The 25000-nt window shown below is 39.3% G+C and overlaps 1 protein-coding gene across 4 annotated transcripts in view; it reads left to right on the plus strand.

The window, feature by feature from the left end:
- Positions 1-558: 558 nt before the first annotated feature.
- Positions 559-25000, plus strand: part of LOC123508941 (protein Smaug homolog 1-like) — a 56565-nt gene continuing 32123 nt past the window's right edge. For 3 of the 4 annotated variants that reach the window (XM_045262975.1, XM_045262977.1, XM_045262978.1), the window contains exons 1-2: positions 714-1100; positions 21372-21596. In XM_045262975.1, the coding sequence (XP_045118910.1) occupies positions 1094-1100; positions 21372-21596 (232 nt within the window). In that variant the 5' untranslated portion in view covers positions 714-1093. Of the gene's footprint in view, positions 686-713; positions 1101-21371; positions 21597-25000 lie in introns of those variants that run through there. The other variant, XM_045262976.1, reaches the window with a different exon arrangement.

The raw sequence follows: 25000 nt of genomic DNA on the forward strand, positions 1-25000 counted from the left end.
TGTACACTAATAAGTATACGTAGTTGTGAATGTTTATTGTAATTCTTGAGAGATTACGTTTTGGAATAGAAAAGAAGCTACTTTACTCCACTCTGTCCCCACGAGAATGAGAAAATAATGATTTTAGTCGATGCAGTATCGAGTAGGTAGAATTGTATCATTCTGTGATGTAGTTGACAAAATTATCTTTGTCATAGTTACCAAGTATGTTCAACATTTTGTTTATATTTTCTACCCTTATTTTTCTTCCTTCTGTTATCCTCTAGTTTGTAAATTAAGAAGAAGGGTTTCGTGGGTGGCGGGGGTGGAGGCCGGGCGTGGGCGGGTGAGGCGGGTTTGTTATGAATAACACCCACATGACGTCATTGCTCCATTCATTCCCCTCCCTCGCATGTTCCAATACTGTTGCAACCACTGTTTCCACGCCTTCACTTTCATTTTCTTTACAAAGTAAAGAGTTGAAATGAGCAGATATATTAATGTAAAATTTTAAAAATATTAAATGTTTTGCCTATAATGAATATAACCTCATTATATCAAATATGAAAACCATGTTTACAACATTTTAGGAGACCGCCGGCGTACAGTCGGTGGAGAGGGGCTGGACCACAACATTCTTTATTGTATATTTAAGTGACTTTTCAAGGCTACATCGCCACGAATGATCTGAATTCTGAAGAGAAAGGTGAGTACAGGTCTGGAGGTGTATGGAAATGTGTGTGTGTGTCTAGTGAGCGTCGGGAAGGAAACTGGAGCAGTACTCAAGGCCAGTGAATGGGAACGATACCTGTGTGTGGCCTCTCCTCCATCCCTGGCCACGATATTTGAGTGTGGCCCTTCTTCTTCCCTTGGCAACGGTATTCGAGTGTGACCGTGTGGCCTCCCCCCTCACCCCTGGCCACGATACCGGAGTGTGGCCCTTCCCCCCCATCCCTGGCCAAGATACCCGAGTGTGACTTCTCCCCTCACTCCTGGCCACATTTCTTTGAATGTGGCCTCTCCATCTAAATCAACGATGCTGTATTGGTGTAGCTGGCAGTAATTACACTTTGAGGGAGCATGAGTGTAATCCTTTGGTCTCTTCTAGCACCTGATGTTGAGTGAGTACTGGTGTTAAAGTCAAGGTCTTGCGAGGGTAGTTTTATATGCTGAGGATACATGCCAAGTGTCTGGTGCTCGGTGTCCTTGTGCTGTAATTCGTCCTGTTTTTATTTATTTATCTATTTATCTCTTAGCTAAGTATGTGTTTGCTTTTGTTTATATGTGTCATTAGTAATGTTTAACTTTTGTAGCTGAGGATAATTTTTTTCTTTTTTTTATGTAAGAGGGAAGCGAATTAAGGGCAACAAAAACTTAAAGTAAGAAAGGCCCACTTCAAATGTTAATTCCAAAAAAACAAGGAGAAATGTCTCAAAACCTCACTCTTGAAAGAAGTCAAGTTATAGGAAGATGGAAATACAGAAGCAGGCAGGGAGTTCCAGAGTTTACCAGAGAAAGGTATGAATGATTGCGAATACTGGTTAACTCTTCTATTAAAGAGTTGGACAGAATAGGGATGACAGGAAGAAAGTCTTGTGCAGTGAGGCTGCAAGAGGAGGGGAGGCATGCAGTCAGCAAGATCAGTAAAGCATATAGCATGAAAATAGTGATAAAAGATAGAAACAGATGCAACATTGCAGCGGTGAGAAAGAGATTGAAGACAGTCAGTCAAAGGAGGAGAGTTGATGAGACTTTTGATTATTAATTTTACATTCTTTGGACAACTTTGCAAGTTGTATATTTTTGCAGCAAACATAAATATGGTGGCTCTCCATGTCATAAAAGAAATATAAAAAAAGGCTAAGGAAAAGATATGTAATGGTTCAGTATAGGTATATCTCAAATTATTTTACTATTTCCTTCCACACCATCACAAAACCCATAGTATACCTATGTACATATCATACGATGGTATAAAGTGGTGGGAAAATGTCACAGACTGTCTTGATGCTGTAGGTGGTTTGATATTACTCCTAAGCCAGGTTTTTGTATCTATCCCCAAGTGTGACCTGTTGGAAATTTAACATTTCATGCCATGCTGGAAAATAAATCACTAATAAAAATACACGTTTCCACCTGCGCATCTTTCTTATTTGGGAATTTTGAAAATTATTAATTCAATGTGATTTGTCATTTGGTTTTATATGCCAGGAACATTAACCCTTATTCATACATTTATTATAAGTGCTTTTTTTTTTTTATACCATGTGGGTTTTTCATGGGAATTTACTGGCTAAAGGGGATACTTTTTGGGGTACCTCCTATCTCAAAGCCCACCCGCTAGGAAACTGTTGCCCCGAGTGAGGAAGCCCAACCTACACTCAGACAGCGGACAGGATTCGAACCGATGCATTTGGAGACCCCTCGGACCTCAAAGCACACATAGTTCCACTGCACCATGGCGGCTCCTAATGATATATACCATGAGTATAATTTGGTGGTGGTTGGTACGAGGGGCGGTCAGAAAGTTCTGCAATTCGGTATGTTATTTAGCTCACCCACTCGTGTCCTGTTGTGTCTGGTTAGGTTAGGTTCTGACAAGTTCACAAACAGAACCGCTCCGCTCCTTTGCTCCCTGCTCAGTCTTAAGGGAGTGACCAGTGGATGCAGATGGCAGTAGACGTCAACAATGGACAAGATCGAATACCGTGCAGTGATCAAGTTCTTGACAAAAGAGGGGAAGAACGCAAAGGAGATCCACGACAGGCTGGTTGCGGTGTACAACGACACTGCCCCTTCGTATGCAACAGTCACCCGCTGGCACAAGGAATTTCGTCATGGCCGTGAGTCTCTTGAAGATGACCCCCGTGTGGGACGCCCCTCCGAGGCGACCTCTGAAGACATGGTTGATCGTGTAGAGGCAATGATCATGGAAAATCGGCGAGTGAAGGTGGAAGAAATTTCGTTGGAGACTGGAATTTCTCATGGAAGCGTTTGTACCATTATTCATCATCACCTGGGCATGAGCAAAGTTTCTGCTCGTTGGGTGCCCCGAAAACTTTCTCCGCATGATCGCCTTCAGCGCCGCACAAGTTCGGAGGAGCTACTGACTCTGTACAATGCAGACCCAGCGGGATTTGAGTCGAGGGTCGTGACAGGTGATGAAACGTGGGTTCACCACTGGGACCCGGAGACAAAGCTCGAGAGCATGACTTGGAAACACAAGGGATCCCCTACACCACTCAAATTTCGGACCCAACCATCAGCTGGCAAGATCATGGCCACCATCTTCTGGGACGCCGAGGGAGTGCTGCTGGTGGACTTCCTGCCCGCGGATCTACGATCACAGGGGAGTACTACGCCGGAGTACTCGGTCACTTGAGGGACTCTATCCGTCAGAAGAGAAGGGGCAAGTTGACCCTCGGTGTCCTTCTTCTCCACGACAACGCTCCGGTCCATAAGGCCCGGCGTGCCCAGGCTGCTCTGAGGGACTGCGGCTTTGAGCAGCTAAATCATCCACCCTACAGTCCTGACCTGGCCCCAGTGACTACTTTCTGTTCCGCCAGCTCAAGTCCTCGTTGCGGGGGCGGAGGTTCCACGATGATCATGAGGTAAAGGAGGCTGTGACGACGTGGTTGGAGGAGCAGTTGAAGTCCTTCTGGCTAGCAGGAATCCAGAGTCTTCGAGACAAGTGGAGCAAGTGTATTCAAGTCAAGGGTAATTAGATCGAAAAATGATGTGGCTGTAACTTTCATTCCTTTGAAATAAATACTCAAATTGCAGAACTTTTTGACTTCCCCTCGTAGCAGTATGTTGTTTACCATCACATCAGCTGATTGAGTCATGCAGTCTAGACCACACTGCCGTACCGTTCCACCACATGCAACATAGAAAATTTTATGAAGAGAACCAGCTTTATTACTGATGTAGAGCGTGATATATTAATAGACTTAGTGAGTCAGGAAAAAAGTGCAGGTAACTCTTGATTTACGCGATAGATGCGTTCCAAGAGGCATCGTGTATATCAAAATTCGCGTAAAACAAACATGTAATTCTCATAAGAAACAATAGATAATAGGGGGAATGCGGGATGTGGTCAAAAAAATTTGTACAAAATACTCTATTTATTTGGCTAAATTAACATGTTTTTTATTATTTACCATTCTAAATACTAGAAGTGTATTTAAAATAAAGGGAAAAGCAAGAAATAATAAGAGAAAGCAAAAAATAATAGGATAAAACAACAAAACAAAGAATACGTAAACACAACACTCACTGCGTCACTGCTTTCCCCACTCACACCACAGTCAGTCACCATCTTTCTCTGAGCTTTACCATTTTATCAAAAATCCATTTATCAAAAATAACCCCACATGCAGAAGAAGATGAAGGATGTTTTGGGGCCATCTTGGTGAATTATAGGCAGATTGAAGAGATTCTGTCTATACTCAGTGCTGGCAGACTGCAAATGAAGCATGAGAAGAGCAGAGCTCCCACCTATCAGCCAACAGCGGAGCTCTCTGGTGCGCAGTTTGAAATTGTGTCTGGCGCTCAGTTTGAAAATACGGTTGGGTCAAATCGCGTATAAGCAAACCGATTGCACAAATTAAATTAATTATAATATTTTTTTGGTCGCGTTATAACAAAAATGCATAAATCAAACACGCGTAAATCGAGAGTTAGTCTACTTGTACAGTGGTGCCTTGAGATACAAGTTTAATTCGTTCTGTGAAGGAGCTTGTATCTCAAAAAACTCGTTTCTCAAAAAATTTTTTCCTATTGAAATGTAAAGAAATGCCATTAATCCATTCCAGCCTCTCCAAAAAGAGCATCCAAATTTTCTTATACTTATTTTTAAGTAGAAACATGTATTTATAAATAGTAATTATTGTATAGAAATATAATAAAACATAACAAAAGAGAATGTGAATAGATAAACTACTCTTATAAAGTATTTTTATCTCGGAGGGTGCGTTCCACTGAATGTTGCTCTACCGCATCCCACTCCTCACTTGCAACTATCAATCAGTTAAAGTGTACAAGTATAGCCACCCATAGAAGAGTGGCTGGTCTAATAATCACAAAAGGGACAACCCTGTATTCATTATTCATGGAATAAATGAAGTTTTAAGTAAGAAAGAGAGAGAGAGAGAGAGAGAGAGAGGCCGCATTGCCGCTGCCACAGGTATATTTACGTTCTTCCCCCTCTCAGTGATATGCGTTGGTGGAATAGGTAGGTGGAGATAGGAGAAATTTGTTAAGCCTTTTCCAGTTACGTACACATGCCTACTTTATCAGTGCATAAAAATACAGTGGAGACTCAATACTCGAACATTTGTATAGTCAAACTTTTTAATATTCGAATGCAAAAGTTTGATTTAATACAGGCAACCCCCGTTTAACGAAAGTTCACACAACGAAATTTCGCTACAACGAAGGTTTCGTTTTACTACTATCTGCTCGTTTAACGAACACCAAACTCACTTTAACGAAGTTTTATCCAGGTAGTTTTTTTCCAAATTTGAAAGCCTCACCGTATCATGCAAGCTGACAGCTTTTGAATACACCAGGAGCTGCTGGTACTAAGGCCTGTCTCAGGAGAAATCCTGAGACACCTGTAGAATAAAGATCAAGATCAAGCCTCTCGTGGACAACACAGGCATTGCCGATACAAAGGCCTAACTCAGAAGAAATTCTGTGTCACCTGTAACATCAAGATCAAGATCAAGATCACACGCACCACTCACTTCCCAGTCAAAACATAACAGCGTCACCAGCAGCTCATCTTCCCTAGTTCAACTTACCACCAAAACGCCCTGCAATGTGGCCTAACGTTCCTAAGAAGACCAGGAAGTGTCACTCTTGAAGTGAAGCTGGGTATTATTCACAGACAAGAGAGGCCAGAAAACTAATAACATTGCTTGCCACCATCTTGACTCCATCTACTGTCTACTATTTTCAAGTCAGCAGACTCTATTAAGAAGGCTGGTGAGACCTCATCTTCCTTGAAAGCTAAAAGAACCACCTGAACTCGTGACTCTACAATGAATAAAATGGAAAGCCTTGTGGAAATGTGGTACATATGTTTTGTATGCGGTACCATGATGCGCACTTTGTTTACATTCCACAGGTTGCTGGTTAGTGTATTTCCCGTTTCACTCTCCCTCCCTTCATAAAGTTAAGATCATCAACATTATAAAGTTACGTACATACATACATTAGTGTACATTATAATGACTTAAATTAAACTACCTAAATGTTAAACTTCATAATATTTACTTTCATTAAACCTTTTACTGTACTATGATGCACTCTCGCTTTGCTTACTCTCAATGGAAGTTCAAATCAGGGGTTAAACTTGTTATAATCGATTCGCTTAACGAAGTTTTGCTTAACGAAGGGTTTTTTAGGAACGTAACCCTTTCGTTAAGCGGGGGTTGCCTGTACTCAAAAGAATACTTGATGGTTGAACATCCACACTTGTGGTTGTAAACAAAGGCTCTCTGGCCTCCCCCTCCCCTCCCTCCACCATTTGTGCTGCTGTGGTCATCAGAATAACATTCTTCTGCATTCTGTCTGTAGTTTTCCATTTATAAACTTGCATTAACACCAAAGGCTTATTAATGGTGAAAATATCTGGTAATCAAACGGCTGCACATTTGGTCGTATACAAAAGCTCTTCCTTCTCACAGCCACTACTGTCCCATTCTGATACCGTATTACCGCTAATACTGGTAATCCTGTATACTGGATGCTGGTGCGCATCCCTAGTCCTGTGCCAGTCTTGAGAAAAACAACATTCTTCTGCATTCTGTTGGTAGTTTTTCATTTTGAAACTTACGATGGCACCAAAGAGGCTTATTAGCGATGAAAATAAGGAATCTGGTGAGAGTGCAAGTGTTAGTGAGCCACAGTCCTCTACTAGTGAATTCACAGGAATCACACCAGGAGAAAAGTTACAAAGACGTTTTCATGTATGGTGACTGGTCCTTATGACATCCCTCCTCCTCCCACCCTTCTCCCCTCCTCTTTTAAGTCATCCATCACCAGCCTTCACTTACGATATGTACAAATCAGAATTAAAAAAAAAAAAAATACATTGAAACTTTATAAACTTTAGGTTTTGCTAAGATTAGAACGAATTACCTGATTTATAGGTATTGATAGTCAAACTTTTTGATACTTGAACAGTGATTTTGTAATTGTTGTTCGTGTTGAATTAAGTTCAAGTATTAAGTCTCTACTGTATATGAAATAAAAGCAAAAGTTTATTTAATTTTCTTACCTGAGAGACAGACATTTTCAGGTAATGGTAGTGAATGGCAATGGAGGAGGAGGAGGAGGAGGAGGAGGAGGAGGAGGAGGAGGAGGAGGAGGAGGAGGAGGAGGAGGAGGAGGAGGAGGAGGAGGAGGAGGAGGAGGAGGGAGGGAGGGAGGGAGGGAGGGAGAGAGAGAGGGAGGGAGGGAGGGAGGGAGGGATGTAAGCATCATTCACTTGTAAACGTTTACTGTATAAAACTACTCTTACTTTAAACAAAAAAGGATGAAAGAACAATCACAGTGAACGAGGTCTGGAGGAACCACAATGATATTAGCTCCACTGAGGCTGGGCCGATGCGCTTAGCCACCAACCTGCAGAAACATCCCCAAGCATGACCCATATCTCAAAAATTCGTTCATATCTCAAAACAAAAAGTGGATGAAGTTATAGCTCATATCTCAAAAAACTCATATCTTCGGTAGCTCTTATCTCAAGGTACCACTGTAATTCTAAACAAAAGCACAGATGGCTGTATAGTGTAGCCTTAACATGGGAGAGAATTGCCTCCTCCTTCAACTGTGAAGGCTCTGGGAGAGGACAGTCCACTATAGTCAAACCACGCTCTGGAGTCACTTTGGGTGGGGTCGGAAAAGGGGACTTCCCAGCTACAGCGTTGCCAAATATCTCCCAGTACTAGGGCAATTAAAAAGGATTAGAGATCGCCTCTCTCTCTCTCTCTCTCTCTCTCTCTCTCTCTCTCTCTCTCTCTCTCTCTCTCTCTCTCTCTCTCTCTCTGCATAATTTTGTAGAAAAGGGTAAAGAAAACTCCCAAAAAAACTTTCTAAATAATATAACATACCTATTCTGCTTTCGACTTATTTTCCACACCACCACTGAGGTATAAGTCAAGGTTCTAAGAAGTAGTTATATACGTTGTATATAAGTTCTTTCTCTCGGCTGTGTATTGGTCCACCACGATTCATGACGCTTCCTTCCATCTTGCTGGGTGGGTGGCCAGGTGATGAATGAATGACCCTGACCCACCTTAATCCCTGACCTGCCTGCCTTCCCAGACCTACCTGACAACCCCGCAAAATAGCGTTGCCACGTGTCGTGCTATTTATGTATGTATACTAATTGTTATTATCTATATTACAATACTACAGTGCATTCATAACACTACAAACCCTTATTGAATCTAAAAAGTATTTAATGGGAAATAAAACATAAGAATAATTAGTAAATAGGTGATGAATGACACGAAGTGATGTGTGTTGGGGGTGATTTGGCATAGTGGCGAGCCGGGGATTTACTGCAGCGTCCACACCCAAAGTGACTCCAGAGCGTGGTTTACCTATAGCTCTGCATAAATGCTTATTTATCAAACCATAAAGACTTTTTTTTTTTTTAATGCAGGAAGGAAACCAGCCAACGGCAACAAAATAATAAAAAAAAAAGCCCACTTGAAGTGCTGGTTCCCTTAAAGATTTGTAAAGATACATGCAACTAATTGTTAGCTAAGTAGAATTCTAATAGAAAACTTGGGAGATGGAGATGTGTGATTGAAGCTGGCAGCGGAAGATAATGTTGTTTCTCAGACCTGTTTGTTCGCTAAAGCTTTGTTGTTAACGATATGCTACTGACAAGTTTTGTGGATTTCACCCTGGGTGTTGTTCCAATCACAATTTTTGTGAAATAGGCTATTTAAACAATAACCTATATATTTTTATGTTTCTAGAGTCAATTAGTTTACAAAAAAGATAATAATAGATACAGTGGAGACTCAATGCTTGAACTTAATTAGTTCCAAATGGCTGTTCGAGTATCAAAAAGTGTGACTATCAATATCTATAAATCAGGTAATTTGTTCTAATCTTAACAAAACCTCATTTTTGTAAAAATTTCAATGTAATTTTTATTTTTATTTTGATTTATACTTACCATAAGTGAAGGTTGGTGAGGGATAACATAGACAAGGAGGGGAGAAGGGTGGGGAGGAGGAGGGAGGTCATTGGAGTACAAGTCACCATCCATGAAAACATCTTTGGAACTTTTCCCCAGTAGTGGAGGGTTATTGTTCATTAACACTTGCATTCTTACTAGATTCCTTATTTTCATCAGTTATAAGCTTCTTTGGTGCCATTATAAGTTTCTACATGAAAAAAAGTACTGGCAGAACTCAGAAGAATGTTGTTTTTCTCAAGACTGTGGCAGGACTAGGGATGTGAACTGGTACCCAGAATACCAGAATACTGGTATTTTGTTTTGGTATTACCAGTAATGCCAGTGTCAGAACGGGACAATGGCAGTGGGGGGGAAGGAAAGGACAGAGCTTTGTTTACAACCATGTGTACAATTACCAGATATTTTCACCACTAATAAACTTTGGTATTAATGTAAGTTTATAAATGAAAAACTACAGACTCAATGCATGAGAATGTTATTCTGACAACCGTGGCAGCACAACTGGCGGAGGGGAAAGGGAGAGGCCAGGGAGCCTTTGTATACAACCACGTGTGTGGATGTTTGGCTATCAGGTTTTTTTTTTTTAGTATTACCCACGGGTAAGTCAAACTTTTGTGTTTGAGTATTGAAAAGTTTGACTACGTATTCATACATTTGAATATTGAGTCTCCACAGTATTTAAACAAAATGTATGTGAAGATAATGGCAAAGACATGAGTTTAGTTAGGTTCACGTTCGCAGTGAAGGTAAATCCTGCCTGATTGTTGCCATCCTGAGCAGTGGGAAGGTAGCTCTTAACTTCTTCACTCTGAGCAACAGAAAACGGCTCCCAATGCTGTATCTGGGCTGACTGAGAGGCAGCTCTCTCTCTCTCTCTCTCTCTCTCTCTCTCTCTCTCTCTCTCTCTCTCTCTCTCTCTCTCTCTCTCTCTGGAAATGATGATGATGGTAAGTGATTTGGTGATTTTTCAAAATACATTAGGAAATAAACCCACACAAATTTTAGAGAAAAAAAAAAATTGTAATTTGCCTTCTCAAGGCCATTTTCTGAAGATGATAAACAAGAGAAAATGTTGATTTTCATGGTACGATAATTTATTGGTACCATAAAAAATCAGCTGGGTCATTGCATTCTTCTTAATATTGTCTGTGGATTGAAATCTCCTTCCTTTTAATAATGATTTTAGCTTTGGGAAAATCCAGAAATCATAAGGAGCCAGATCTGGGCTTTAGGGGGCTCAATGTGCTGGGTGATGGAATGTTTTGTCAAAAATCCCTGTGGGACACTTCTGCAGGTGTGGGTTAGTGGAGGCTGGATCCTTCATCATGATAATGCATTTGCTCATTCTTCACATGTTGTGTAGGGATTTTTGGCAATATATTCCATTGCTCAGCTCATTGGATTTTCCCAAAGCTAAAATCACCTTTGAAAGGAAGGATTTCAGTTCATAGATAAAATTAAAATGAATGTGACAAGCCAGCTGATGAAGATCCAGAAAGAAGACTTTGCAAAATGTTTTGAAACATGGAAGGGACGCTGGGAGAAGTGTGTGTTGTCTGAAAAGACTACTTTGAAGGAGAGTTGGGCACCATTGTCCTAGGATAGACACATTTCTTGAAATTGTAAATGAATGGATACTTTCCAGACAAGCCTTGTATATATATATATATATATATATATATATATATATATATATATATATATATATATATATATATATATATATATATATATATATATATATATATATATATATATATATATATATATATATATATATATATATATATATATATATATATATATATATATATATATATATATATATATATATATATATATATATATATATATTTTATCTTGCAAGACGCTGCATCTTGGAAGACGCACCCTAATATTTAAAGGAAATTTCTAAGAAAAAAATAGTCATTCTCATACAAGAACACATTCACCATATACCCAACCATCGAACACAAAAACATAAGAAGCAAGGAGTCTGCAAGACACTATTGTTTCACCACTCATTACAAATTTGCTGGAGCACTCACCACAAATTTACAACTATGTAAATAAAAACAACGTTGGATTTTCATGGTACGCTAATCTATTGGTACCATAGAAAATTAGCTGGATCATTGTGTTCTTCTTAATATTGTCTATGGATTGAAATCTCCTTCCTTTTAATAATGATTTTAGCTTTGGGAAAATCCACAGTGAAGCAGTCCATTTCTTCTTCTTGTTTTAGTGGCTGGTGACGGCACTTATTGGACGTATTGTTTATATTATGTGATCACTTGTCCTTAATTTTGGAGGTTTGTCATTAGGAAATTCCAAAGTTTCGGAAATTTGGGAGGCTGAATAACTTAGGTTATTAAGATACCTAAATCCGCCAATCACCGAAACCGAACGCGTCAGTGCTGCAGTTCGTATTTATTTTATTTTTGAATATAATTCACAAGTGGGATTTTGACTCTTGTTTGTTTGTTCTATTAATAAAGGTATAAAGGCACCTGTGTGTGCGTTCATGTGTATGTATGTGTGTGTTGCTATGAGACAAGGGAGCGGCCCGTTTCCCCCCCACATGCCGAGTAGGCTCCAGGAAGGATTATGGTATTGAGCGATCGCTGCGCCACCTACCGATGGCTATTCATATCTTACAAATATCTTCATATTTCAAGGCATAAATTATATGAAACTTTTTGTTGTATATAAAAAAAATCATATGTGAGGCTTTTGTATCTTGAAGTATTACTGTATATATATATATATATATATATATATATATATATATATATATATATATATATATATATATATATATATATATATATATATATATATATATATAGTAATACCTTGAGATATGATCGTCCCAACATACAATTTTTTATATATGATGAAAAATTTCATACAATTTAGGCCTTGAAATGCAACAATTTTTTAAAGATACGAATAGCCATCGGTAGGTGGCGCAGTGAGTATTGAGATCATTAAATATGATAATGATACAATGGTCAAAGAGAGAAAGAGAGTGCTCTGGCAATTGAGAGAGAGAGAGAGAGAGAGAGAGAGAGAGAGAGAGAGAGAGAGAGAGAGATAAAGAGTGCTCTGACAGTTGAGAGAGAGAGAGAGAGAGAGAGAGAGAGAGAAGTTTGCAAATTTTCTTTTGCTGAAGTTAATGTTTGAGATTGTGGTTATACTATATCTGTACAGTTGTAATTTCTCATCAGTTTTGCCCAACTCTGCGTATGAATAAGTAGGGGTATCCTTGATAATGTTTCACAAGGTTGTAGATTTATTCATAAGGCAGGGGCTTGAAGTCCAGATGGGCAAGTTTGTCCTTGGATAATTTTGACCGTTCGGCTCTCTCAAAAGAAAACAAACCTTTACAGCGTGGAGTTATTATCTGTGTTGGAAGATTTGTAGTAACAAAGAGTCATGGTGTTCAGGCCATGGATGTATGCCCTCTTAATGGCATTGCCAAGTATCACAACACCAATTTTGTTAATATATGTAACACTTAAAAGAGAAATCTATTTCAAATTGTTTGAAAAAACATAAAAAAAAAACATATCGCATGTGGAGAAAAAGCATAGTATTTTCAACTTATGCCTTAAGACTTGAAAATCATTGAATTTATGTAAGATGCAAAAAACATAAAAACTTGATAGGTCTGCTTAATTAAACTTAATAAACACATTTTTAGAAAATCAATTAATTCTTGCTGCAGTGTCCGTGCCACTTCACCATGAACAATGGATTATGGTACCTAGACACCACATATCATAATACTTCTTACGGTAGTTTGTTGTCTCTTACTACATAGTATGGATAGTCTTATTTTTAAAGTATAAGTGAATCAGTTGCCAAATAAAAACTGGTAATAACTGATGAAAGGAACTTTATAGATATAATTGTATATACTTACCTCTCTCAAATCTACAGTAAGAATGGTTTTCTCCCATGAGTTTATGTGTATGTGATGTCTTTTCTTGTTCTGGTACTATTTCCTTTGTCATGGATGTCAGTCTGGGATATCAAAGAATTTGATTGCTCATTTGTTATGTAAGAGACATCAAGATGGACAAAAAACAGTAAGACAGATTAGTGGCTCTAGGTCTGCCTCAGTGTGAATCCTGCTGACCTATAGAAGTGCAGCTCAAAAGCTCTTGGTGTTGTAAGAGAAAAATAGATTGAAGGTAACAAAAAACAAATGTTCATGTCATCAAGAAATGCCTAAACTAAACTTATATTGTTGTTGTAAGTGGCATAAAAAATGTCATTATGATGACACACTGTTTATAGGTGCTTGGAGTCAAAGGAATGTATAGCATTACTTGTGAAATCTCATAAATTTGTGGAATTAAAACAAAGCTATAATTTCAGTTTAACTATAGAGAAAAGAAATGTCCTAAAAACTGTATTGTGAAAGGAGTTGACATAGATGACCACCAGCACCAGCAATGTTGGTTCATCCACACTGACTCTAACCTCTCATATTGCATCACAAGTCCTGGTCACCCTCTGTGCACTTTGTCTTCTGACATTGGCTGCCTTTACAGTACAGTATATTTGCACCATATTCTGTCTCCAACATACTTCACAATACATACTATAGACTTGCATTATGTGTCAATTGATGACTTTTCTTGAACCTTTTTTTGTCTTAATTTATTGAGTTTGCTTGATGGAAGTAAGTCCTTTGCCTATAATTTGACAGATTTAGATTTTCAGATGAGTGTTGATATTTCCTGTTCTTAATCATGATGCATTCTGAAATTATTTCTGTTGTATATGAAAATTAATGTGATATTAGTAATGATAATAGCAATGGTGTTTGGCAGATGTGTACATATGTACTTAGCATCTAACTAACCTGTCAAATATTTAAGAAGATTTAAGGATAATGGGAATCATTAGGGATTGTAATTAATGATAGGTAACTTTTGAAAACTTTTAAGGTTTTAAGTCTGCTGAAAGCATTGTTTGTGGAAATGATATGTAAGTTCATAGGAGGAACTTTCACTGTTGAAAGTGTTACCTTGACAATGTAATCCTCAGGTAATCCCACAGTTCTCATGCAATCTTTATTTATTGTATGCATTTAATTACCAGCTGGTCATGTTCACAGTTGTTAGTGTTGGTGAGTCTTCTAGACATGTTGATTAACCTCTAGGAACAACTTTGTTTGTATCATTTCACACTACCTGTTTCCTATCTCCATTGGTGGAGGAGGTATAGACACCTACCAAAACAATAATATACTCCCAGCAAGGTCTAATAGCACTAGCTGAACATTTCCCTTTGTGTTTCACAACTCAAGGGGGCAGTCACAGCCTGACCTCTAAAGACAACTCTCCTTCTTCACACAAACCTACATGCACTTACCACACACACACCCTTCACCTAGAATTCAAAATGAAAAATAGTGACTCGAAATCCAGCCTCTTGAGTCCTCTTTTGGGGAGGGGGCCAAAAATATCTCCAGGTCAGACTGCTCTCTCAGTGACAACCCAAAATGTCTTGACACCTCCCTTGACTTTTTCTTCACTAACTGCTGCAACATTCGAGGTCTTGGATCTAATTTTCAATCTGTAGAGCACCACCTCTCTTCTACTAAACCTCATCTTCTTTTCATACTAAAACATACATAGCTATCTGAGGCAACTGACAGTAGCCCCTTCTCTGTTCTCTCCTACTTTCTCTATCCTCATTTTCATTCTAAAGCTGGATGTTGTGTCACCTAAGGTTTATTATGGTGAACATATATAGGGTAATCGAATGGCTGCACACATGGTTGTAAACAAAGCTCTGGCCTCTCCCTCCCCCTGCTGCCATTATCCCTTTCTGATACTAGTATTATTGGTAATACCATAGCAAAATATTGGTATTCCGGTTTACCGGATACCGGTGTGTATCCCTTGTCCTTGTGCAGTTTTCAGAAAAGCAACATTCTGCATTCTGTCGGTAGTTTTTCATTTAGAAACTTGTAATGGCACCAAAGAGGTTTATTAGTGATAAAAATGAGGAATCTATTGAGAATGCAAGTGTTAATGAGCCATAGCCCTCCAGTAGTGGGTTCACAGGAGTCACACCAGACGTTTTCATGGATGGTGACTCATCCTCTGACGACCTTCCTCCTCCTCCCCACCCTTCTCCCCTCTTCTACATTATCCATCACCAGCCTTCACTTACAGTATGTACAAGTCAAAATTATATAAAGAAAATTAAATTGAAATTTTTATAAACTTGAGGTTTTGTTAAGATTAGAATGAATTGCCTGATTTATAGGTATCGATAGTCAAACTTTTTGATACTCAAACAGCCATTTGGAATTAATTAAGTTTAAGTATTAAGTCTCCACTGTAGTTTGATTTTTTATAACGTTATGTACATATTTATGTTAGTTATTTGAAGTAAACACTATGATTTGTAATATTTATGTTAATTATTTGAAGTAAACACTATGGTTTATAATATTTGTTAGTTATTTGAAGTAAACACTATGATTTATAATGAGCTTACAAAATACACACTTCTATGGGAAATAAATTGCCTAGGTCTTTTTCATAGAAAGTGTTATTTTTATTTTTAGTGTCAATAATGATATAATTAACATTGGAGATTGATATTCTCCTACTTGGTCTCTCTGGTGTAGTGACCTATATTGTTATAGCCCATTGCATTGTCAAGATGTTATCTATAGTGATCAGCTTTATTGTTTCTTTTTGTGCATACAGCAAGCCATTGTGCACATAGTGAAGTGAATGAATTCAAGGAATAGATGAAGTTTTAGAGAAGTGGATTATGTGAATGAAGTAAGCTGCACACTGCCATTCCAGTCACACAATCACTGGCGACAGCTGTTGTCACACACATAAAGGAGCATCAATTAAGGTTGCATCTGACAAGTGACATTTAAAGGAAAAATTAGGCCAATTCAAATACTGCTCCACCAGTGCCAGAATGCCATATGTTGTTTGTCATTATGTTGTTTGCCTTGAAGCATTGTCAGGTGTGAAACATGATTATTTATGCACCAGGATCTGGATTCCCATTCACAGATGTACAATAACTACTTTCATTAGTGTTACATGAAACTGTAACTTATGTAATGTTGTGTCTCTTTATTGATGCAAATTGTATATATATATATATATATATATATATATATATATATATATATATATATATATATATATATATATATATATATATATATATATATATATATACACACACATACATACATACACACATAGTTTGCTGAAACACACACGTGTGTGTGCACACACACACACACACACACACACACACACACACACACACACACACACACACACACACACACACACACACACACACACACACACACACACACACAGATGGGTGAAGAAGTAGTGTTGAAAAAGGTGGAAAAGGAAAAGGATTTGGGAGTGATAATACAAGACCATGGGCAGTTTGAGGCTCATATTGATAAGATGTTTGGAGAAACGTATAATTTGATAAAAAATATTGGATTAGCCTTCCATTATATGGATAAAGATATGATGAAGAAATTAATTAGTATGGTAATTAGACCAAGATTGGAATATGCTGGAGTGGTTTGGTCCCCTTATAAAAAGAAGCATATAAGGAAGTTGGAGAGATTGCAGAGAATGGCAACAAAAATGGTTCCGGAATTGGCAGAAATGACCTATGAGGAGAGATTAAAAGAAATGAATTTGCCTACCTTGGAACAAAGAAGAGAAAGAGGAGATTTAATACAGGTTTATAAACTGTTGAATGGACTGGATGAAGTGGATAATGAGCAAATGATGTTGAGAGAGGAAAACTTAAGTAGAACTACAAGATCGCATAGTAAAAAGATAGCCAAGGAATATGCTTGAAGGATGTGAAAAATATAGTTTCCCACAAAGATGTGTGGAGGTGTGGAATGGTTTGAGTGAGGAGGTGGTGTCAGCGAGGGTGTGCATAGTTTTAAAGGAAAGTTGGATGTGTGTAGATATGGAGACGGGGCCACACAGTATGATACCCAGGCCCTGTAAAATTACAACTAGGTGAATACAACTAGGTGAATACACACACACACACCCGGTAGCTCAGTGGTTAGAGCGCTGGCTTCACAAGCCAGAGGACGGGGTTGATTCCCGGCCGGGTGGAGATATTTGGGTGTGTCTCCTTTCACGTGTAGCCCCTGTTCACCTAGCAGTGAGTAGGTACGGGATGTAAATCGAGGAGTTGTGACCTTGTTGTCCCGGTGTGTGGTGTGTGCCTGGTCTCAGGCCTATCCGAAGATCGGAAATAATGAGCTCTGAGCTCGTTCCGTGAGTAACGTCTGGCTGTCTCGTCAGAGACTGCAGCAGATCAAACAGTGAAACACACACACACACCCTTATAAAAAGAAGCATATAAGGAAGTTGGAGAGATTGCAGAGAATGGCAACAAAAATGGTTCCGGAATTGGCAGAAATGACCTATGAGGAGAGATTAAAAGAAATGAATTTGCTTACCTTGGAACAAAGAAGAGAAAGAGGAGATTTAATACAGGTTTATAAACTGTTGAATGGACTGGATGAAGTGGATAATGAGCAAATGATGTTGAGAGAGGAAAACATAAATAGAACTACGAGATCGCATAGTAAAAAGATAGCCAAGGGAATATGAAGAAATATAAGATAGAAGGAATATGCTTGAAGGATGTGAAGAAATATAGTTTCCCACAAAGATGTGTGGAGGTGTGGAATGGTTTGAGTGAGGAGGTGGTGTCAGCGAGGAGTGTGCATAGTTTTAAAGGAAAGTTGGATGTGTGTAGATATGGAGACGGGGCCACATGAGTATGATACCCAGGCCCTGTAAAATTACAACTAGGTGAATACAACTCGGTGAATACACACACACACACACACACACACACACACACACACACACACACACACACACACACACACACACACACACACACACACACACACATGAAACCATGATTGTTAGCTTTCCTTTCCTTTCTTGCCATAAGGCCAAGGTCACAAGTCCTTTGTTTACATCTGTACCTATTCACTCCTCTATGAACATGCCTACTGTTTGAAAGGAAACAAATCTAATCAGTTTCCAGGCCCATGACTTGAAAGTGGAATGTGAGCAATTGCTGACATCTGCACAACAAGATTTCTGTTTTTGAATAGCGATAATGATCATTCTTGTTTTTGAACAGGTGTTTTATTTCCATACCATGGTCTGGTATACTTATTAGTCACTCATTTGTGGTTAGCCATCACAGCACACCATCTTTGTAGGCATCCAATTTTAAAGATCTTTTTAGATGATCTGAAATATATAATTATACAATTAGTACTTTTTCCTTTTCATAGCAATAAACATTGTGTAAATTATTTGTATATTCTATCTGTACGAGTACTTCCAACCAGAGGGAAACTCATTACATATCAACATCTAATACTTAAAGACTCCTCAAAGACTTAACTTTTAATAACCTGGCTAGAGAACTTTTGGCAGCTATTCATCATACTATTCATATTTCATGAAATGATCATTATTTTTTACTGTATTAAAGAGTTGGACAAAGTCAACCAATTCTAAATAGATAAGAGAGCTTATATGCTTTATACAACACAACTTGGTTACAGATGTTTCTTGATCATTACTCTTGAAAAATTTAAGAAGGAAGAAGAAAAGAGAAAGAGGCAGAGTTCAGAGTTTAACAGTCAGTGGAATGAGAGTCACCTCCTGCATCAGTAAGGTGGATGAAATAAATGTTAGAGTCAATAACATGCCTGAAAATTATGCAGTTGAGTTGACACTTTTGCTGCATTGTTATGATTCACACATTGGATAGATAGATGATCAGCTGCTTGTCCCTGCTGTCCTTAACATTATAAAGTAATTTGTTTCTGTTACAGTCATGGATTATAAAACTCACTTAAGTAATCATGTGTATAAATTGTATAATCTTCACATATGCCACTATTAGTGGACTCACTCATGGATGGTGAGTGTGTGGGAGGGTAGGTTCGATTTTCATCAATAGAAAGATCCCATTTTCTCTATCCTTCGCACTGCAGAGACACAGGTATTACTTTATTTGCTCATTGACTTTAATTGCATTAAGGGGCATGCTTTGCTTCTAGATTTCCACCAAATAAAGTATATAATTTGTGTCGACATGAGGGACATTATCCAGACTGTCCTGATCACCCTCTACATTCACCACATAATGGCAGTAATAGACAGTGTTGCCTTTAACTGTGTGCTTGTTAACTTAAAAAGTGTAATTATTCCTATTTTCATGATAAGGTTGATAGTTTATAGAATTATACATTTTTTTTCTTTTATGAGAGATATTTACCATATTGGCTATGAAAAGGCACTTTATTTATTCAATGGATATTTTTCATATATATAGAAAAAATTTTGCATTGTTTTGAGAAAGTTATTAATTTAATTTGTACAGAAACAAATGTGGATTTCTTTTTATCCTGGTATTAGATTCTGACTTTTCTAAGAGCCATTTTTTTGACAATGAAGTCATTGTTACAGAGTTGCGTCCTTAATTTTATCATTTAAGAGACAGGTGAAGTGAATTGTTAATAAGTTAATTACAAAGTTATGATACATAACACTGATGATCACCAAAATATGCAGACTAATGTTTTTGTAATAATGATATAAATGTAATTTCTCTCATTGTAGACAATAATGTTTCCTTAAATTCTCTCTCTCTCTCTCTCTCTCTCTCTCTCTCTCTCTCTCTCTCTCTCTCTCTCTCTCTCTCTCTCTCTCTCTCTCTATATATATATATATATATATATATATATATATATATATATATATATATATATATATATATATATATATATATATAATCTATTACGATTCCTTGACGAGAACACTCGCTCACTAGCAAGAAGTATTGAAAAGACTTCCTATAAAATCAACAATGCAGTTACCGACTTTAACAAAACCTGCATATATATATATATATATATATATATATATATATATATATATATATATATATATATATATATATATATATATATATATATGAGGAGAAACTATGTAGACAGTATTTAAAGTGATTGCTGCTGCTGATGATGATACTACTACTACTACTACTACTACTACTACTACTACTACTACTACTACTACTACTACTACTACTACTACTACTACTACTGGCGCCAGATGACCCTTGATGTTGCAGTGCCTAATAAGAAAAACCAATCTACTACTACTACTACTACTACTACTACTACTACTACTACTACTACTACTACTACTACTACTACTACTACTCTTGCTGCTGCTGCTGCTGCTGCTGCTGTTACTACTACTGATGATGATGATGGTGACGATGATAATGAGTGAGCTGTGTTTTGCCACGTGGGCCATCCTGGGGGGCATGAGCGGGAGGGAAAGAGGATAAATGCGTGTATCATGTGACCTCCCTCCCCTCGCCCCACACAAGGCTCCCCAGACCCCCACCCGCTCTATCCTCATGTTCCTCGACCTCCTGCCGCGGGGACCCCTAGTATTTTTTCCTCCTTCCCTTCCTCCGCTCTCCCTCTCATTTACATAAATGCGTATGCTTATATTTGGTGTGTCTTCATGTCCTACGTACACTATAAGGACATCATTCCAACAAACCTATGCGTAGTTGCGAACTCTAATCTATAAATTCGATCGTATTGCTGGCGTTTCTTATAAATAATGTAAATGCTTCTGTTGTGCAGTTACTAATTCGTCTTTTTTTATGTTGCTGATATTTTCTATTGTACTGTATCTGATTTATCTGGCATTTTAGTTAATTTTCTCCAATAATGTGCTTAGTATTCACTAATTCCTTTGTAATGCTTTGGATAATTTTCTCTGCAATATTACATCAAGCTTCCTTGCAGATTTCCAGCACTGTAGATAGATTATTTTCTTAGCACTGTAGCATCCTTTTATACTGTCACTAGTGTCTTTACCTCATACTGTAATGCAGGTGACTTAAGCCTTATTATTAAAGTATGTTGGTGTTTGAAATTCACTTATATTATCTTGTAGTCACTTTAATTTACTAGTATTCTTTTGTATCCATTTGTACTGCCATCTATCTACTTACATTATGTTGTATTTACTTGTATTTCCTTTGTTTGTTACAGGGATGGGGCGCGGGCTGGGGAGTGCCCGCTTCAGGGACCAGGTGGTGGGGTTGGGCTGCCTGTGGGAGGCGTGGACGGAGGCGGAGCAGGTGGTAGTGGTGTACTCCCTTATCCGACGCCTGCCCTCCGTCCCCGCCCGATTCCTGCTCAACCTCCTCACCCACGCCGCCGCCAGCGACCCCGCCCACGACCTCGCCCACGCCGAGGCCACCGCTAACGACCCAGGTGTGTGTGTGTGTGTGTGTGTGTAGGAGGGCATTTGCGTATGTGGGAGGACGTGTGTTCGTGTGCGTAGGGGAGGGCGTGTGGGCTTGTTTACCCAGTTGTCGGAGTGACACTTATCTTTCAGAGATCCATGTTCTTAAACGCTTTTTCTGAAAAGCTTTATTTATATAGTAATTAATTTTTCGTACGCTACGGGAATGGTTAGGTAGGTTCAAATGGACATTATTATGATGATTTATTCATTGTTTGTTTTATTCGTAGTGGAGAATCTTTGCTGAAGTATCACTGTAATTATAAAGATAAACTTAAAACACCAGTAACTTCAGTTGATTTTCACTTGATGGATTGTCTTACCTCTTAAGGCTGCATTGTGGGCGCGAGGTGGTGTGAAAAATTTTGGATTTGTATTTTTACTGGTCCGATTAAGACTCGTGTTTCGCTATTACATATAAACATTAATTACGACGCTTTCTTTAAGGTTGCCCATAATGCTGGCACTCACCGCTCCCTCTGGTGATGTGTTTAACTGATCTATTGGCCCATGAGAGAGAGAGAGAGAGAGAGAGAGAGAGAGAGAGAGAGAGAGAGAGGTGCTCACTGATTCCTGTATTTAGAAGAGAATGGAAACCTGTCTAGACTCCCTTTCGTATCGCTCTCTCTCCTCTCTCTCTCTCTCTCTCTCTCTCTCTCTCTCGAGAGAGAGAGAGAGAGGTGCAGTATCGTCATCATTACATAAGAAGTTAGCACACGTCATTCTTCGTCGTGTGTACGTGACTGCGCGCGCGCGTATTGCATAATGGCATTTGTCTGTCAGTCTTTTTGTCTGTCTGTCTGGATGTACCGATGTGTGTGGCCTTAAATCATTGTGCAACTTTCCTCTTTTCTTCCCTTCTCTCTCACCTCCTCCTCCTCCTCCTCCTCCTCCTCCTCCTCTTCATCATCATCATCATCAGTATTTTCATTGTTTGTGTTTGTTTGTTTATCTATATTTTAATATCGTGTGTGTGTGTGTGTGTGTGTGTGTGTGTGTGTGTGTGTGTGTGTGTGTGTGTGTGTGTGTGTGTTTCACTGTTTTTTCTGCTGCAGTCTCTGACGAGACAGCCAGACGTTACCCTACGGAACGAGCTCAGAGCTCATTATTTCCGATCTTCGGATAGGCCTGAGACCAGGCACACACCACACACCGGGACAACAAGGTGTGTGTGTGTGTGTGTGTGTGAGTGAGTGAGTGAGTGAGATCCCTTTACCTCATCGTGACGTCACTGCTTAATAGGGACTTTGACATTTGCCGAGAGAGAGAGAGAGAGAGAGAGAGAGAGAGAGAGAGAGAGAGAGAGAGAGAGAGTATAGAGGTAGGTCGGTACAGAGGAGAGAAGGGGACTTGGCAGGAGGTAGGTAGGTAGGGAGGGAGGAAGGAAAGGAGAGAGGGAGACGGTCAGTGAGTATTGAAAGTGAAAGTACAACACCAGTGATGATCACATTTCCCTTCCTTCCTTCCTTCCATTTCTCTCTCTCTCTCTCTCTCTCTCTCTCTCTCTCTCTCTCTCTCTCTCCTTGTTTTTATTTATTCAGTTTTGATAAGGATAACTAGGAGGAGGAGGAGGAGGAGGGAAAGGTAGATAGTCTTCCCTTCTTCCTCTCTTCTCTCCTTCGTCCTCTATATCCCAATAACACACACTTAAAACTGACACACTTTCTTCTTCCTCCTCCTTCTCCTCCTCCTCTTCGTCCCTCTCCTTCCAACGTGGAGAGTTCTTCTCACTTCCTTTCGCCCCCCCTCTCCCCCCACACTCTCCCACTTTGACCCACTGCTCCAGAGAAGTGGGAGGGGGAGAGGATGGAAGGGGAGGGAAGGGGAAGCAAGGTCAGGCCGGAGGAGGGAAGGTGGGAAGGGAAAATTATGTGCTGGGAATGGAAATTGTGTTTATCCTACCTTTCCCTTTCTCTTTCTATCTGTACCAGCACCTTTCCCTTTCTGTCTCTACCTTCGCGGGCGAGCGCGCGCGCGCACACACACACACACACACACACACACACACACACACACACACACACACACACACACACACACACACACACACACACACACCATTGCACTGCACCTGCTGTCATTTTTGCTGCTGCTGCCGTTGCTGCTGTTGTTGCTATTTTTTTTTTTATTTAAGACAACATTAAAAGCTCATTAATATCCCTGCTATCGTTGTCTTAGTTGTTGCTGTTTATGGTATGGAAGGACTGGTAGTAGTAATGGTTGTCATTGTTGTAATTGCGCAGGTGTATTTTGATGTCACGCTCATCTGCGCATCAAAAAAAAAAAGAAAAAAAAAAAACGTTGTTATTGACACCAATCGTATAATAAAAGGAAGCTACGCTGGTAAACATCTATATATAACCTTTTGTAGTGTGACGTCATCTAGGAGGGACCAATCAGGAAGTGGCGTGCGTGACGTCACAAGCTACTAAACCAATGAGGAAGTTCGTATTCGTGACGTCAATGATATCCAGGGTTGCCATTGGTTAGATGAGATAAACACGCCTACTGGATCGGGAAATGACCAGACCATTGATAGAGAGAGAGAGAGATTGTTTGTTTGCCGATTTATTCATTAGTTATCTTGTGACACTTTAACATCATTATCACCACTCTCACCTTCACCATCATCACCACCACTTTTCAGATGTTGCAGATTGAGACAGAGGGTGTGTTGCGTGGGAGTTGCAGAACCGGTGTGTGTGTGTGTGTGTGTGTGTGTGTGTGTAGCAATTGGTGAAGCAAGTAACCAACCAACAGAGTGGTGTAATGGTGAGAGAGAGAGAGAGAGAGAGAGAGAGAGAGAGAGAGAGACGTAATAACTTCATTCAGTCATTCATTTTCTGTTTCATATTCTCTCTCTCTCTCTCTCTCTCTCTCTCTCTCTCTCTCTCTCTCTCTCTCTCTCTCTCTCTCTCTCTCTCTCTCTTTTCCCTTTCTTATATCATGCGTACCTGAACCTTGACCAGACAGGGAGAAAGGGAGGGAGGGAGGAAGAGGAGGGGAGGAGAGAAAGTAAGATCGACTAGGAGGAGGAGGAGGAGGAGGAGGAGATGCATAAGAAATAAGTTTTTAGGGTAATGAAAAAAAGAGGTAAAGAAAATGGAATCGTGAAAGAGGAAGATTGATCAAAATATGAAAATAGACGAGGAGAACGAAGAGGAGGAGAAGCAATGGAGGGAGAAAGTGAAAGTCTAGGAGGCCAGCCTGGGTCGTTCCTTCTCTCTCTCTCTCTCTCTCTCTCTCTCTCTCTCTCTCTCTCTCTCTCTCTCTCTCTCTCTCTCTCTCTTGATAGTCACTGTGCAGGTGCTGGTAGTAGTAGTAGTAGTAGTAGTAGTAGTAGTAGTAGTAGTAGTAGCAGCAGCAGCAGCAG

Source organism: Portunus trituberculatus, chromosome 25 (genome assembly GCF_017591435.1).
Source record: "Portunus trituberculatus isolate SZX2019 chromosome 25, ASM1759143v1, whole genome shotgun sequence".
NCBI classification, from domain to species: Eukaryota; Metazoa; Arthropoda; class Malacostraca; order Decapoda; family Portunidae; genus Portunus; species Portunus trituberculatus.